Source organism: Eublepharis macularius, chromosome 13, assembly GCF_028583425.1.
Source record: "Eublepharis macularius isolate TG4126 chromosome 13, MPM_Emac_v1.0, whole genome shotgun sequence".
NCBI lineage: Eukaryota > Metazoa > Chordata > Lepidosauria > Squamata > Eublepharidae > Eublepharis > Eublepharis macularius.
Genome location: NC_072802.1, coordinates 53,021,611 through 53,039,302, shown reverse-complemented (window position 1 = coordinate 53,039,302; position 17,692 = coordinate 53,021,611). Strand labels below are relative to the sequence as shown.

Here is a 17,692-nt window from a genome sequence, read left to right as displayed (position 1 = left end):
ATTCTATTGTACAGTGTACTGTACATCGTCACTTCTCCTTTTTTACTGCAGTTGCCCCTCTACCTTTTCAACCCCCTTTCTTCATTATGGTGGTATTTATTTCGTTAATTTATAACCCACTTTCCTTCCCAATGAGAACCCAAGGTGGCAATTCTCCTCCATTTTATTCTCACCAGCCCTGTGAGGTAGGTTAGGCTGAGTGTGTATGACTGGTTCAAGGTCACCCAGCAAGCTGGCAGAGCCCTCTATAACAGTGCCCTCTTAAGATTATTAGTAAACATTCCACCATAATACTTGACAGTGAGCAGGGTACTGTGAGTCTATTTCTGGGATTCTGTTTGTACAGACTTGCATCCTACCTGTATCTCTTCCTCGTACATTCTCATACTCAAGTCGCTTTTAGTCCTTGATCTCCGTCCCAGGAACAACATGGATGTTTGCTAAGGCAACAGGAGACAAAGGGAAGAGAAAGGAACCTGCCCGTGAGTGATGCCAGAAATGAGAACTAACTGAAAGGGTTATAGATCCAGAGGAGTTAGCCGTGTTAGTCTGTAGCAGCAAAATAGTAAAGAGTCCAGTAGCACCTTTAAGACTAACCAACTTTACTGTAGCATAAGCTACATCTGACGAAGAGAACTGTGGTTCTTGAAAGCTTATGCTACAGTAAAATTGGTTAGTCTTAAAGGTGCTACTGGACTCTTTACTATTTAACTGAAATGGCTGCAGCATCTGCCTCTCAATAGATGGGCTGGCTTCAGTTTTCTGGGAAGCTTCGGCAACTGGAACTAGCAAGCTAAACAGGGTGAATACATACATGGGGCAGATGGATTTGGGCATGAGAGGAACTATGAAGACAGTCATGTGTGAACATGACAGTCCTACTGACCTGCATTCTGTCATAAGTCATGGGAAATTGCTACAACCTTTGGCTTCCTAATGTGTGAACTTGTGGTAAAATATTTCGTCCTATACCTGCATAGGGAAAGTGTTACCCACAAAGCAGGTGAGAAGCACTGTAACAGTGGCATTTAGTTTGTTCTGTAAGGAACATTGGCCTTTGACATTCACATATGGAGTCAGGGGGACATTACCTCATCTGTCAACCGGTATGAGGCCAGCCATAAGAACACAAGAACAGCCCTGCTGGATTAGACCAGTGGTCCATCTAGTTCAGCATCCTGTGTCACACAGTGGCTAACCTGTTACTCTGGTGGGCCAACAACAGGGCAAAAAGGCCGAGGCCTTCCCTCCTAGCACCAGTATAACAGAAGTTTTGTGCGTCTGAACAGGGAGATCTCCTTTAGTCACCAGGACTAGCAGCCACTGATGGACCTCTTCTCCATGAATTTGTACAGTCTCCTTTTTAAAATCATCTATGCTTGACTACATCCTCTGGCAGTGATCCTTTATTCAGCCATCATGAATAAAGGAGGAAGGGGAAGAGAGAGGAGAAAGCTGTGAGCAACAGATGCTGGATCCTGGGTCTCCCTTACTCACTCGGTGCCTGTCCATCTGGGAAATGACCTTCAGCAGCTGGCTGGCAGCTGAGGCAGCAGAATTCCTCCCATACAGCTCTGCAACTGCAATAATTTCTTCCTTGGAGACCTCCCTCTCGAATACAATACCACTGTCTTCTGCAAGAAGAAAAAAAAACCCACACACGACTGGTTATTGCAGAGTGCTGGGGAAAAGAATGGTCTTGGCTGCGGAAGATCTTTAGTGGGCTGCAGGAAGGGCTTCATACAAAAGGTGCTCAGTCTGGTCTCCCCCAAATGGGCAAGAGAAATGGAATTAGCATTTCAAAAACCACAACAAAGCATCTCTAAATACCATGAGGCTGCATTTTGGCCACTGGCTGTGGGTTGACAAAATGGAGGGGAACAGTTTGGGTAGAGTTTGTGGGCACCTTCCCCCACACACCCCTTTTTTCTTCTTTGTTGACAAAATGGAGCCCAGTCCTACAGTGATATGTACTGATCAAAGGGTTGCCTCAGGCTCGTGCACATGCAATCACATTCATGGGGGTGGCCAAGATAGAATACAGACTGCAGCAGACATAGGTTACATTTTCTTCACTCACCCCCTGACAATACTGCTGATACTCTTATCACAAGATAACAAAGCTGAGCAAGTTTTCCTTACAAAGGGCAATGAAAGTTAAGAAACATCCTTGGGGGAATGGGGGTGGGACGATGAGAAATACTTCTCTATTTTGGCACAGTGAGTGGCAGAAGTAGGTCTAAAAGCTTCGCATGTGCAAGATACTGGCCTTAGTGGAGAATCAGAGTGGCTGATGTGCACAAGATGATAATTTCCACAGAGCTCCTTGCTTCACAGCGGTAACCCAGCATCATTGCGCATAAGAGCCTGTCTCTGAAGACCAATTCACATGTTACAAAGTCAATGCAGCAGACACATGGCCTGTCAACAGATGTGCACCCAGAGTTCTGTGCTGGGAGTTCCAATTCCCAGGCTTACAAGGCCTCCTTTAGATAAAGACCATGGCTTACACCTTCCCCCTTCAACCCAACCCAAAATGGTCTTGGGAGCTATTTGCTCCAATGGGGAAACTTGAATGTAGCTATGGGGTATATATTTTCCCAGTGGGGCAGACAGTGGCTCCTCAGAGACATTTTAGGTTGGAAAACAGTGTGGGGGGAAGCTTAAACACCTTCTCTCCACTGCAGGCTTCATCCAAAGTGGACACCCGGGAATTAAGTTCCTAACATGGAATGCCAAGCATGTCTGATTCTAAGTCCTCCTGGTGGCCATGTGTCTAATGCATGGCCTTTGCAATCTGTGTGAATTGGCCCTATGTCAGACCATTGACCCATCTAGGTCAGTATTATCCAGCAGATTTCAAAATGCAGCAATTGAACCTGAGAACTCATGCATATGAAGTATGCATTGTATTGCTGAAATTCAAGATGTTCTTGTACCTGATAATGGAAAAGCTCTCAGATGGTCTATATTAAACAGAAATTTATCTAAAAACCACTGGATTCCTGGAGAAATGGTTCCCATTTCTTGAACACATATCAAAAAATGATACACAACCCCAGGACCCGATTTATCTGAAATTACTATACCTATAAATCTTACACTATTAAAAACACTTAACAATTCTACAATGTTCTTATTTCTGTTGCGTGTAGTGTTCAGCCGTGAAGTACCTAATGACTTAATTGAAAGATTTAAATGTTTGTCCTATATGCATTTGCAATTTATTATGTTGCTAAAGAAAGACTTGTTTACCCAATTCTCATGTTAAAACTTGATGTCTATATTTCTTCAACATAGATATAAAAGGGCATATGGTATAGCTGGATGGAAACCCACAGACCTTCTGAATCACGGTTCTTCCGGGTATAGTTCATGCGAAACACAAAGGCATCCAATATAAAGGCTACAATTATGGTCATCACCACCTGGGGAAGAAGGAAAGAATGAATTAAAAAGTTAATGATTGTTCTTCCATATTCATATGCCACCTCTTTCACCAAGGAGCTCAAGGTAGCATATGAGGATTCTCTCATGTGATCCTTACAACAACTCTCCAACATAAGTGAGACCAAGGGGGAGGAAGGAGGAGAAGAAAGAGAGAGAGATAGAGAGAGAGATTGTCCCAAGATTGCCCAATGTATATTATGCCTAAGCAGAGTTGTGGATCTGAGTCTTTCTGATTCTAAGTCCAACACTCTAGCCATCCATAGCCAACTGGTGTCCTTGTTGAAAGACTTCACCCTGACCCTAAAGTATCCCATCAGGGTAAAAGAAGAGGAAAAGGGGGCGAAGGGGAAGAAATGAAAGCTGAAGAGAAAACAGAAGATAAACTATTCTGGGAGTGCTAGAAGAACAGAGCTTCCCCAAAATCCCAGCACTCCTTGCCAAGGCAGGAAAAGAACTGTTCAGGGAGGAGGTGGGCACCTCTCACCAGCACAGACAGAAAGCTATCCTCGCCTCCTAACTGGGTGAGAAGAGTCACCCATCAGTCAAGGATGCCCCCCTCCTCTAAACATGAATGAGAGTTCATTCATCTATTTGGGGAATTTATGGACACATCCCACTCTAGCCCTTGGGATGGGACAGGCTATAAATAAAGCAACAAACATGAAGAAATTGGGCAGAATAGAAGATGACAGCTTCAGTAGAAGCATACAAACAGGAACACTGGCAAACACTATTATCTGCCATCAATAATACATCACGCATCACACACGACATTGTTTTGCAAAATATCGTGGCATCTCTGCTTACCATGGTCACGATGTAGAAAATCATGAAATAGAGGCGGCTCCAATGAGAGGTCTCTGATGTCACCCCTTCCTAGCAAGGGATGGAAAAAGGTTTAGAGGCATGCAAACAAACCCTATGTGAACAGCTTGAGAGGGGGAATGATACAGAACATAGCTCATGTATGAACATCATGAGCTCATCTGGCCCTTTCCTCCAGCCTCATATTGTAGGATTTAACATTTCACATTACGAGATTTTTTAATACCATTCTGAAAAAAGCCAGGCGATCCCGATGTAAGAACCTGGGATAACGCAGGATCTTGCATCATAAAGACATAACTCTAACACAAAGACCAAGGTGCAGTTTCTGCTTTCTCATCCACCATGCCCCGCTGGACTCCCAAGTTCATTCAGTTCAACAGTGCAAAGTCTATTTATTTATTTAAGACACTTTTATCCTGCCCTTAGAGCTCAGGGCAAATAACAACAAGAGACTACAACCTCATTTCAAGAATAAAACCTAAAACCTCAACCTGTTGTAAAATAACTAAGTTAAATTCACCCACGTTGAAACTTCACCAATCCGCCACACACTGCAGTTTAAGAATATTACAGGTTTGAGACCCAGCAGCCCAGCGAACATTTTAACAGAAAGCCTTCTGAAACAGCCACTCTTTCCAAAAAGCTAGGAGGGAAAGGATCTGGTATAGGCTATCAAGGAGGACCCTCAACCTCCCTTTTGCATTAGCAGTGCTGTAAAGAAAAGCAGTCGCTTCACAGAGAAGGGAACCCAATATGAACTTCTGTGTTTGAAAAGAACGTTTCCAAAAACATTATCTCCCTTCCAGAGTCATTTGGAGTCTTATGGCCTTTGGCTGTCACACCTGAACTTGTTCACCTCTATGCAACACTCTGGTGGCAATAGTGTTCGCCTCTCTTATCATACAGAGCATGTGACGTTCCTCCTTAAATCCCTGCAATGACTTCTGGTGCACTCCCAGATCTAGCACAAAACCCTCATCCAATTTTCAAAAGCCTTTCATAATCTTGGCCCCTGTTACCTCTGTGTTCTCATATCCCAGTCTACCCTTGCCTGTGACCTTCGCTCCTCCGGTCCCCCTACCCTCAGCCAATACCATTCTGCCTCTTCAAATGACTCCACCCTTTCTCCCTCGTTGCCCCTTATGCCTGGAGCTCCCTCCCAGAATACGTGCATTATGCCACCTCTCACTTCCTTCAAATATTGACTACAAACCTACCTTTTCTATGAAGCCCCTGATATAACCCCTCCTCCCTACTGAAACAAAGCCCACAAAATTTGAAATGAACATCTATTCTTATTAAAGAGCATAAACACAAGTACCTAAGAAGAACCCACCCTGCTGAATCAGATCAGCGGTTCATCGAGTCCAGTATCCTGTTTCACACTGTGGCCATCAAACAGAATCCATCTCCATCTCCTCCCCTTGATGTTACCTCTTAGCACTGGTATTCAGAGATTTACTGCCTATGGGTGTAGATGTTCCCTTTAGTCATCATGGCTAGTAGCCACTGATGGACAAACCCTCATTTATGGAACTTTCCCCAATTTTACCTCCCTCTGTTTTATGGCGAATTTTGTATTGGCAGCTCTTCCAGGCACAGAAGGCCTGACTTCTTGTAGTCTGTAAAAGGCCATGTACTCTGGTGATGTTATATAAATAATACTGCCTGTGATGTTCAGAAATCAAAGAACCAACAGCAAAACAGCTGGTGGCAGGCATAGCTATAAAGGAGCCAAGAAGCACTTAATAAAGAGGCTAACCGCTAGCAGACAGACCCCTCTCCCATCTCCTGGGTCCCAGAGTGCTACTTACCATGATGATGTACCAGTCATTGACGACTGTCAGCTCGAACAGCGTAACTGCATAGGGGAGGTGGGGAGAACAGAAGGAAAAAACTCACATGGTCACCACTGTGGCTCAGTATGCCCCTCCCCATATATAAACGTGAAGCTGCCTTCTATTGAGTCACACTATTGGTTTGTCAAGGTCAGCACAGTCTACTCTAGAGGTCCTCAACTTGGTGCCCGTGGGCATCATGGCACATGCTGAAGCCTTTTCTGGCCAAGTGTTTTTAGAAAATGGGCAGGGTTTTGCCCAGCAGGGCTTCTGATTGGCTGTGCAGAACTTTTAAAAAATGCTTTGGCAGCAGGTATCACCGCAGCACAAAGATCTGCGTGACTGAAAGTAACTTGCCTGTAAGCAAAAATGGCTTTTCAAAGGCATCTTGTTAAGCAGAGCTTCTGCTTGAAATACTGAAGAGTTGCTATTAGAATGATGTATAAACTCACTCCTTGACATTTTGTTTTTGCTCTGTCTCCTGTGGAAGTCATTTTGTGGTTGCGCCCATCACCCTGTATCAGAATTCCAAAGGCGCCTGCAGGCTCAAAACGGTTGGGGATCTACTCTGACTGGCAGTGGCTCTCCAAGGTCTCAAGAAGAGATTTTTCACATCCCCCATCACTTTCAGTGTCATGTAAACTTCATCAACAACCACAGAGGTCTCCACACTGGACTTGCTACATGGGAAACATGTTTATTTTCAAAATTCCTTCTCACACAGTGCTTCTGCATAGGAAATACTGGACATTTCTTTGCAGAGGTCAAATTCAGGATTGGGTAAAAATTTTCAGGCACTTTTATCGTTGTGAGGCAAAGGTCGTTTCCACATGGAACTATTGGTCAGCATTCTCCTCAGCCTGCAGCATTCTTTTACAGTTTTGGCTGCTGAATGACACTGTGCATTCACCCTCCTTCTGGGCTTCTCCCAGCCCTTCTGCAGGTTTCCCCAACCTTGCTTTAGTATGATCTTTCAGGAAAGATCATACTCAAAGCAGATATGGAGAAAATGTGAACGGGAAGGTGTGGATTTCAATGCCTCCTTGCCCCTCCTTGAAACAGCCAGCGCTATTCCCCCTTACGTATGCCATTTTCTGCCACCTTGAGCCAGTGGGAGTTTTGCTGTTTTTTTTAAATTACTGATAGTGCATTTGTTGCTATCGTTGATTGGGGAGGGGTTTGAATGAGAAAGGAATATGAGCAGGAAGCTGATGGTCCCTCACTTGCTTCTCTACCCGAGTTCCAAGTTTCTCTTCTATGGTAGTAGGTTTATGGGATTTTTGTCATTACCAAAACTGTTCAAAACGTTGTCAAAGTTGTTGAGATAATAGTAGCCTTCTTCCACCACTGTCCTGTTCCCAACGGTGCGGTTCACCCAGCGATATGCATCTGCCACTGTGCTGCTGCTGCATGGAGAAGCAGGAAGGAAATGGCAAACAGTGAGAGGGAAAGCAGCGACTGCACATGCAATACCGGCTGATCCGGATAAACTTAATCTTGACCAAACAGAGGTGCTACTGGCGGAGGGAAGGTCAGACCTAGGGACAGGGATATCTCCTCTTCTGGATAGGGTTGCACTCCCTCCTAATGGGGGTGCTGCTGGACCGAGGCCTCCTGTTGAATAAACAGGCAGCAGCAGTGGTCAGGAGTCAACTGCTGCCCTTGCTGGGCAGGAAAGAAATTGTCACTGTGGTGCATGACCTGGTAACGTCTAGATTAGCGCAATGCGCTCTATGTGGGGGCTTGTCCTTGAAGACTGTCTGGAAGATACAGCTGATACAGAATGCTGCAGTCAGAACACTGACTGGAGTAGGTTGTAAGGTCATATCACTCCAGTCTTGTTCCATCTACACTGACTCTCAATTGGCTTCTGGTCCCAATTCAGGCGCTGGTATTGATCTTTAAAGCCAGCATAGGAGCGCCTATTCCCATATAGGCCTACCCATCTACTCCAGTCATCTTTGGAGGCTTTGCTTCAGGCACCCCAGCCATCTGAAACTAGGCAGGTGGCAACCCAAGCAAAGGCCTTCTCAGGTTTGCCACAAGAACTTCTGAACTCCCTCTCCAGGGAGATTCACCTGTCTCCCTCTATGGCTGTCTTCTGCCAGCAGATGAAGACTTTTGTTTGGTTTGGGGTTCCCTCACTTACTAGCCCTCCTCAGGTTGTGTGTGTATATCATTTGTTATGTGTTTATATTATGTTTTAGCATTTTAGATATTTTATGCATATTTGTATTTTAATGTATTTAATTTTTTAAAAAATGTTCGCCACCCTGGGGTCCCTAAATAGGATGAAAAGGAGACACAGAAATGTTTTAAATATATAAATATCAAAGGTTAATTCCTGTTGGCCCCAGGTTTATCCTAAGTGTTTCATTAATAAAAATTTTCTAACGGCTTGGGTGTTAAGCAGTGTGAGCGGAACCACACTAGTGGGAAGGCAACTTCCTCACCGCCCCTGTGCCCTCTGCAGTCGTGCTCCTGGGAGTCAGTGGACCCCAAGGAACAGTCTAAGTGGAGCAAAGCGGGGGACTGCAGTGGGACGGGCGATCTGGCAGTAAGTAGCCCTCCTGTGCTCTGCCAAAGGAAATGCCTTTCTGTCGACAGAGCGTCTCTCATCCTGTCAGAATTGCAACTTAGAATCCAAGCCATTATGATTTACCTATTAGAATTGCCAGGTTCAGCCTCTCCTTCCCTCTGTGTTTTATCAAGATCTATAAATTTCTTCTGCATTCTTGAGGGCAAGATAACTTTTTTATGAAGGGGGCTTGCAACTCTCAAAAGAGTCCTACACTGTGGTAAAAAGGTCATCCTAGACTTAAATGTGACTTTTCCAAACATCGGTGCAGCTGACCTTCCAGTCTAATGAGAAGGATGTGAAGCGGCAAATTCCATCTGTGACTTCTCACTTCAGAAAAAGGAGCAGAGCGATCCAAATCCCACCCTGAACAATACAACTCCAACAGAACCAACCACAAGGTGGAAATGGATGAGAGGCTAGTGGTTGGCTGTACTCCTCCGAACGCAAGTCCTTCAGATGTTCTTGAGCAGCAAAGGGCGTCTGCGGCACCATGCTTCTTGAAGGAGAGAGAGCCAGCCACTCTTGTGCAACCATGCGGCTGCCTTGCACAAACAACAGTGCTGAAATACAGCCACTTCCAGACACTGGAGTGTCCTTTCTCTAAAACCCTGCTATGTGGACGACGCAAGCAACTCTGGCTGCCTCTGTGCCTTTCATATTATGCTGACTCAGCAGTGCCCCCTGTGGCTGCTGCAAAGACACAGCAGGAGCTACTGAGATAGGCTCTGCACTGGTGCATAATGGAAGACGACTGGGAGGTACAAAAAGAAAGAGGAGGGTCTGAATCTTTTTTCTCTAGGGATAATTTACTGAATTCTCTCCTGCTCCAAGTCCCCATCCAGTGGCCATTTCCTTACCTGTCTAGAACATCTGCTTCTGAAAAATGCAAGGAAATTAAATCTTGCAATTTTATTACTACTACTACTACATGTAAAGGATGTTCAGGTGGCTGGGCAACAAATAAAATCCTAAAATACTTATAACTGGACTAAAACGTTGAAGCTCAGAGTTGGAAGCCACCAAAATATTTCAAATTTTCAGTGGGAATCAAGTATTATTCAGATATTCAGAGATCTTAGATATGTGTCAGGAAGTGACACAGAGAAGCAATGGGAACCAAAGACATTTCAGGTAACAAAGTAGCTAGAAAGTTGTTTAGTACACCACTGGTTCAGGGCTACAAGTTGTTTGGTACACCACTGGTTCAGGGCTACAAGTTGTTTGGTACACCACTGGTTCAGGGCTACAAGTTGTTTGGTACATCACTGGTTCAGGGCTACAAACCCTTTAAGGCATTATCTAGGAGAACTTTCTGACACTGTGTTTTGATAGGGTTTTTTCCCCTGGCAACCATATGGAATATCATATCCCACCCCCCTGCCCAAGTATTCCACGTTCTATGCCAGATTCCACACTAAAGAACAAACTTTCACAAGGTTCGTAACTCTGGACATTGCCTCTGGACAGCACACATTCTTTCCAGGAGACACACAAATGCTGGGTACTCACTTGCAACAATTTGGGTAAAGTTTTCCTGAGAAGAATTCCATGCCAATGATGGCAAAACAATAATAGAAGATAAGCAAGGTTAAGCCTAGGCTGGAGAAAAGAAAACCAAGCATTAGCAAGACAAAATCATTAGCTGCACAGTTATCACAGATTTTATTGTACAGAATAGGAACTCACACCAAATCTTCTCAGCCAAAATATACACAGTTCAAAATTGTCAACATCAGAGAGATCATTTAAGCCTCCTGGAAATTACCCATCCTAGACAAGGTCTTCCTAACACTGTACAATATGAAAAGGGCATTCACAATTTGTTCCAAGAGAAGCACCATTCAAACATATATCCTGTTCTAGAGGAGGTTGCATTCCATTAGATCCATGCCTATAGATGGTTATACAGGGTCCATCCTATCCAACTTCCGTTGGTCCGCCAGCTGTAGTCCTTTCTTGAGAAACAAGATCTAACCACAGTTATCACTTCTCTGATCTCATTCAGGTTACATTATAGCAATGCACCATAAACAGAGCTGGCCTTTGTTCAGAAACCTCAAATGGTTTAACAAGGTTGCTCAGTGGTGTCGATTACAGGAAACACCGTTAGTCAAGCTTGGAGGAATTCCACAGTTTTGCAATATTGGTTGAGGGGTGCTATTCAAAGAATGTTTCTTATTATACTGGGGTATCTAAAAGACCAATTGCTACCCAAAGAGACCCCACAGTTAAGACCAACCTCAGAGACCACAGTGTTTCATTTGGAGAGCTGTTTATATTCATAGTTTACTTTGATTGTTTTTGCTTTAATTTTTGCAAGCTGTTTAGCCCAGAGCATGGGGAAAAGGTGTTGAAAATAAATAAATACAGCCAAGGTGAATACAAAGCCAAGCCTGGATGAGAGAAAAAGGGTGCCAATGTGGACAGTTAAGATAATCTTTCTGAGTAGGATTCTGCACACCTCTTAACAAAAAGGAAAAGGTGGTACGTGGATGTCCCATGCCAGCGAAGCATGATCAGTTTATCTATTAGATCTATTTTTTTCTATAAGGCACAACATTTCCAGAATGTGCAAATCAGCTGCTACCCTGAAGCTGCAGCAGAAGGCCAAAGACCGATCACAACTGAATGGGGACTTTTCCTGCAATACCAATAAAAGCAGCTTCTCAGAAAATACAAAAAGAATCACAAAGGCTGGAGACAGGGAAAAGTGTTAGAGGCCAATTATACTGGGAAATAAAGGGTGGGGTGGTCTGTGCCTTGCTTCTCTCTCCAATGCCAGTCAAACCTGGCTCAGGACATTCCCTTCATTCATCTGCAGTACCTGGCCATCCTTGGAAGGAGCTCAAACATGGTATCCAAAACATTCCTGTAGCGTTTCTTCAGTTTGAACAGCCTGCAGCAAAAAAGGAGAGGGGAGAGAATGAGCTGTGCTACTTCTGACGATGTCATTTGCTTCTGATCTTTCAATGCATTATTAATCTGAGGCAGCCTAACAGGAACACGATGCAAGCCATGTCAGGACAAAGGTGGCCGCAACATCACCTCTTCACCCATTATAATGGATTGGAAGAAGAGCAAATTTCTCTCTGTGAATTTTTAGCATAAAGCAGGACAGACACATAGTCCCATAAAGGACAGGTAGGGGTGAGAAAAAAAGACCCAGCAATGTCCAGGAAGCCAATTGCCAAAAAATCTCAGTTTCTCTACTGCAGGACTAAGTGGCCCACTGGGCAAGTGGGATATGAGACAGCCTACCTTTTGCAAACATGCATACACAGATAGCGCATGCATTTTCCAGGACAATGCCTTAACGCACTGGCTAACTAGAGCATGAAATGATGCCCCAGTATAGCCTGTCACAACCACCCTGTAAAGCAAATCAGTAAGATTATGCCCATATTGAAGGTAGAAACACAGAGACTGGGAAAACAGCAGCTTGCTGAAGACCAGCTATCTATTTAAAATATTTGTTAAGTCGCTTTCTCTATCTCAAAAAATCAAAACCCACAGAAGGTGGCTCATAACAATGTAAGACAAATATCTGGAGCTTAAAACTTGACAAAACTAAGGCACCAATAAAAGTTTCAGGTAAAGCTTCCTGTTCAAACAGCAGCAGAGTCAAAACAACATCACAAATCCACCAAAATCAAATAAAACCCAGTTTGTGTCTCTTAGTTCAGCCTCTCAACCACCTTCTACAACAGCTGTAAGCTTTTCATGCTTGGAAAGGAGCTCTCTGGTGTGATGGCTTGGAAGAAGTCAAATCAAGGGAAGTTTTATGGGCTCTCCAGGGTTTGAAGCAAAGGCTCAGCCCTGCGTCTGCAGATCCTTCTTAAATGAGGATGCTGGAGACTGAACCTTCTGTGCACATGGTCTACTCCAGAGTTAGGGCCTGCACCTGATCAGCAGCCAGAGGGGTTTCTCCACCCCCTCCTGACCTCTCTCCACCTGAGAATGCCCACGAATCAAGCCCATCTTCAATAACTCTGCCCCTTCCGCTTGGCCATTCTCTCCATATTCTCCCTCCTACTCACCGCAGCAACTGCAATGGCCGCAGAACTACAATGAAGTAGAAGGGTTTCATGTCAAATGCCAGTGCCAGGAGACCCAAGAAGGCAAAGAGGGTGACTGAAAAATCAAAGCTGAAAGAGAGCAAAAATATATCCTTCAGCCGGGAATGGGTGAGCCAAGACCCCTTGAAAGTGACAGTGGTCCCCTTCACAGCACTTACAAATTCCAGCCCGAGGACAGGTACTCTATAGGCCCCAATCCAGTGATCTTCAGCAGCACCTCTACCCCATAGACTGTTGGCATAAGAGAGCATGACATCACAAAAATGTTACAGCCGTTCAACTAGACGAGATTTCCCATAGCGAAGTCTGGCATCACGTATTCACACTGCTTAGGAAAACATCTGTAAGTGACGTGACCTGGCAGGAGGAAAATGCTTTCTCAATCAGGAACAATTGCAGCTTGTTTAATCAGCCAGCCACTCCCTCCTAGGCTGCCAAAAATATATTAATTAATACACTTCCAAAACAAATAAGGAGCCCAAGAGCTGCAACAAGGTCTGGTTCACGGGGAGAGCAGTAGTAGTACATCACATCCCAACTCCCACCTCTCTCAAACAAAGTTAGGAGGTTCCTTTCCTGTGGGTTGTTTGATTTCAGAGAGAGGCACTTGACAGCATTTTATATTTTCAACTGGGTTTTATATTTTTGCTCTTCTTAGACAGCCAGAAGTATAACCTGTTACCACTGGCACCTAGCATCATTCTGTGCATTGAGATCTGCAGAGCAGAGTACGTAAAATCAGAGCGTTGAACATTTCTCCTCCTCCTCCTTTTTAAAACATCCAGGCTAACGAACAGTTCTAAAGTTTGCAATTTGTGTTATTTTGGTGAAGTCTTTTATTTTGGACAAAGGATGAATGCTCTGTTAACAGGAAAAAGCTCTCAATTTTGAGTAAGATTAAACTTCCTTGGATGGTCTCACATCAAAGCAGCAAACTGTGTGCTTTACCCATGCAAGTGCTTACCACTAGAAACAACAGTCTTCAGCTCAACACAAGCAATGCAACAACTAGAGGCTTAATGAATTATTCAGGTACAGCCTTCCAGTGTAGTTAATGAAAATGTATGACACCTGGGAGCATCAAGACTTACTTGTAAGGAAGACAATGTAACTCCATGGGACATCTCGAGAAAAGATTCCATCTGGAAAAACAGAGAGGGCACCATCATAAAGGGGCAGCGAAACCCAGTAGCAGGGGGTCAGAGCCCAGAAGGGAGTTGTATGCCCCATACCTCGCAGCATGAAGGTCTCCACTAAGATCCAAAGGCCGTTCACTGCCACCAGAGTATCTAGGAAACAGATGGAAGATGACAGTTTGCCTTTCAAGCTCAGGCCCAGCAACCAAGTCATCATGTGCATGAAAATGGTTAAGATGTTACGCTTGGGGTGCTGCTCATAAGAACCAAACATTGCGGCTGAATCCCTGCTCGATCAGTTGATGCTCGATGTATTTGTCTTTTTTTTCCTCTGGGAAGTTCCTTCCCAACTGAGAGTTCTTTAGTCCTGTTAGTTTGGTGTAGTGGTTAAGAGCACGGGACTCTAATCTGGAGAGCCAGGTTTGATTCCCCACTCCTCCACGAAGCCAGCTGGGTGACCTTGGGCGAGTCACAGTTCTCTGGAGCTCTCTCAGCCCCACCCACCTCACAGGGTGATTGTTGTGGGGTAATAATAACACTTTGTAAACCGCTCTGAGTGGGCATTAAGTTGTCCTGAAGGGTGGTATATAAATCAAATGTTATTATTATTATTATTATTCTGAACAGAGGTCCAACAGGTAATGTTGCCACTGAGTTATAATCACAAATGTATTCAAAGACCTTGCCTTTATTACTTTGGCATCTATCTGAATCACAGTTTCAGGTGGGTAGTTGTGTTGGTCTGTACTAGAAGAGCAAGATTCAGCTCCGGGTAACACCTTAAAGACCAACAAGATTTCCTTGGCATGCGCTTTCGAGAGGCAGAACTCCCTTCAAAAGGAAATCTAGCTGGTCTCTAAGATGCTACTGGACTTGAATCTTGCTCTTCTATCTGAATCGCAGTTATAGAACTCTTGATGTATGAAGAAAATATTGAAAACACACTACCTGTGCTGAAGGGGCATTCAGGGGATGAGCCAAGTTCCCTCCCTCATCTTAGAATGGGAGAGGAATAGGTTTTATCTTTAAAGGAGCAGGTCATCTCCTTGGACATTTTTTCTTGCCTTTTTCTTGCAAGACAACTCTTGCATTAGTGCAGCAATTCTTCTTAAAAATAAAAGCACAACATTTGTCATGTCCTTTGGTAGTTTCCTACTGACTCAGTCCCTCAAGCTACAGCAAGACCCAGATTTTAAATTGTCTTGGATGATAGCACTGTAAGGTATTAAGCAAACAAATTTGAGAACAGTAGCTAAGCAGACTCAGTTACTGGCATTTTGGATCAGGCACTTACACATGGTATACTGGAAGGTTCGGGAATTCACCAGTATGTTAATGCCTGTTGAAAGGAAGGATATACATGTTAACAGAAGAAAGTTTAAAATCTTAATTTTAGACCCTTCCATCCTTTCACTACACAGCAGAACATTTCCCTATTCCGTAAGTAAGCAGGACATCTTCTGAAGTTTAGTCTGCAACACTTGTCAAATTGAGTTTGCTTCCAAGTCTGAAGCTTTAACCAGTCCTCAACAATTTCATTAGTTACTTATTTATTTCCAAGATACTGGCTTTAATTTTTCAAGCTCTACATGGTCTAGGGATATAATACCCGAGAAAGTGTTCGTTCCCAAATATAACCTCCCACTTGTTCAGAACTACTAGTGAAATCCTGTTCTGGATACTATCAAGTGGGATGGTATCTAGAGTCTTCCAGGAGCAGGGTATTAGTTGGCCATACAATATGGAACAGCCTCCATTTGAAGGCCCAGGTAGCTTCATCTCTCCCATCTTTTAGGGTGCAGAGAAAAAAATTATTTAGTTAGTTTATAAAGCGTTTATTAGCCACCTTTCCTCTAAAGATGCTCAAGATGGCTTACAAAGTAAAATATAAACATAAATATATCAACAAACAACAGCTAAAAAGAGAGTTAAAATATGTATGTTTAAATATGTAAGTTAATCTGGTGACTTTTATTGACTTTTTAAAAAAAATATGATGGCTTTTATATTCAGCTGGGTAAATTTGGGCCATTTCTATTATTGCATTGATTACTTTAATGTGGTTTTTTTGTCTCATAAATTAGAGTTAGTTTTAATATAGGTGGTCTAGAAATACAGTAACTAAATAAATAAATGCATATAAACAATAGGGATTTTCTGAAGGCTGAGAGGATACCTGAACAGAGGAGTTTAAGCCTTAGGGCTAATAAACAGTTATCAGGAATATCATGAGGTCTGCAAGTAAGTTTGTGCAAACTTACCGGCTGACTGGAATACACCCGCAACAGCACTTTGGCACTAGTGCAGAAGCAGGAGGAAGATTTGTACCTTTCCACCTTTCTAACCAGCAGCCAAGTTCAGAGCTGGCACTTTGCCACATCCGGAGTAACAGCGCCACCGAGAGAGGAAGTGCTACAGAAACCAGCTGCATTGTTACACACACTCAAGAGCAGTTGCTCAAATCACAAACACACCAAGAGCTAAATTTACGCCATAGTTCCCTATTCATACTGTTCACAGAGGATACAAACGTTATCAAAATACACAAGAGCATAAAGGACAGGACAGGGCAACTGCAGGCCCTCTAGTGCTCTAATCACAACCTTTGTTCTTCTCCCATCGCATTGTGCTATGGCCGTTCAAAGATCAAGTTTCCCTAGGAGGCTGAAAAAGTAGCCCATAAGAAATTGCTCTAAGAAGACCTTGGCAGTGCCCAGCTGTGTCAAGAAGACACAGTTTGCTCTATCGACTTCTCCTTCCCTTGTAAGCAAACTGATGGGTGCCTATCACAAGCGATGGAGAGCTGATTTCTATTTAATGAATCAGAAGCAGCCTGAGTTTGAAACAGAACCATTCAGCACACAGCCTTCCCAAATAAGCAAACAGTTTCCACTGCTTTTAATGCTCATATTTGCAGCAAGGGAAAGACGAACACTCCCTGAAGATGAGTGTTTTGGGATACAACAGAGCCCTCAACTGAAGAACGCTACCTTTAAAAATGAAGAATGCTGTTCGTGGAAGGTCATCAAACCAGTGTTCACGGTTCCTTTTTGCCTGGAAACAGACCACACATCAGCATTTAGGACCTAACTAATTGCAAAGATTAGTAAAAGAGAAAAAAAACTCTCTTCCAGGAGTTCTTCCTCTTTCCCCCGCAATGCATCCTTTCTTTTGTTAGCATCTCATATGTCCTTCTTATCTGCCCCCTGCCCCCATCTGAACACCTCCAATCAAAGAACTATACAAAAAAGACCTTACCTTCCATTTTAAGCCAACAACTTCATAGAAATTATACATATCCTTTAGACTGAAAGAAAAGGTTGAGCTGTATTAGAGCTGGGTTTTGCAATAAGCACGTCACCTGTGTGAAGTCACATTTACATATTGTACTAAGTCCACAGATTCTGAGATCTGCCAGGACTCTTGGACAAAGCTGTCATTCAGTTCTTGTTGTGGCTCTGTTAATATAAAGTGCCCCCCTTTGGGCTTTAGACAGTTTTCTACATGACCTCCTCAAGCAGGTCATTGCACAGGGGAGCAGCCACCACAGAGAATGCACATGTACAGGCAGCTACTGATTTCGTCCATGTGCAGGGTGGCATCTACAGGAGACCGTGTTCAGATGAGCAAAGCTGCCAGGGAGGAACATAGGGAGAGAGGCAGGCCATAGGCAGGACTTTTTTTCAGCTGGAATGCGGTGGAACGGAGTTCTGGAACCTCTTGAAAATGGTCACATGGCTGGTGGCCCCGCCCCCTGATCTCCAGATAGAGGGGAGTTTAGAT

At 43.8% G+C, this 17,692-nt stretch overlaps 1 protein-coding gene across 2 annotated transcripts in view; it reads right to left on the bottom strand.

The window, feature by feature from the left end:
- The window catches only part of TPCN1 (two pore segment channel 1), a 52,553-nt gene that overhangs the window by 3,308 nt on the left and 31,553 nt on the right, over positions 1-17,692 (bottom strand). For both annotated transcript variants that reach the window (XM_054996803.1, XM_054996804.1), the window contains 15 exons: positions 17,168-17,216; positions 16,900-16,963; positions 15,204-15,248; positions 14,006-14,062; positions 13,865-13,915; positions 12,932-13,004; positions 12,735-12,842; positions 11,522-11,593; positions 10,207-10,296; positions 7,407-7,522; positions 6,093-6,139; positions 4,258-4,326; positions 3,344-3,428; positions 1,498-1,634; positions 360-440 (listed from right to left, as the gene is read on the bottom strand). In XM_054996803.1, the coding sequence (XP_054852778.1) occupies positions 360-440; positions 1,498-1,634; positions 3,344-3,428; positions 4,258-4,326; positions 6,093-6,139; positions 7,407-7,522; positions 10,207-10,296; positions 11,522-11,593; positions 12,735-12,842; positions 12,932-13,004; positions 13,865-13,915; positions 14,006-14,062; positions 15,204-15,248; positions 16,900-16,963; positions 17,168-17,216 (1,144 nt within the window). The remainder of the gene's footprint in view (positions 1-359; positions 441-1,497; positions 1,635-3,343; positions 3,429-4,257; positions 4,327-6,092; positions 6,140-7,406; positions 7,523-10,206; positions 10,297-11,521; positions 11,594-12,734; positions 12,843-12,931; positions 13,005-13,864; positions 13,916-14,005; positions 14,063-15,203; positions 15,249-16,899; positions 16,964-17,167; positions 17,217-17,692) is intronic.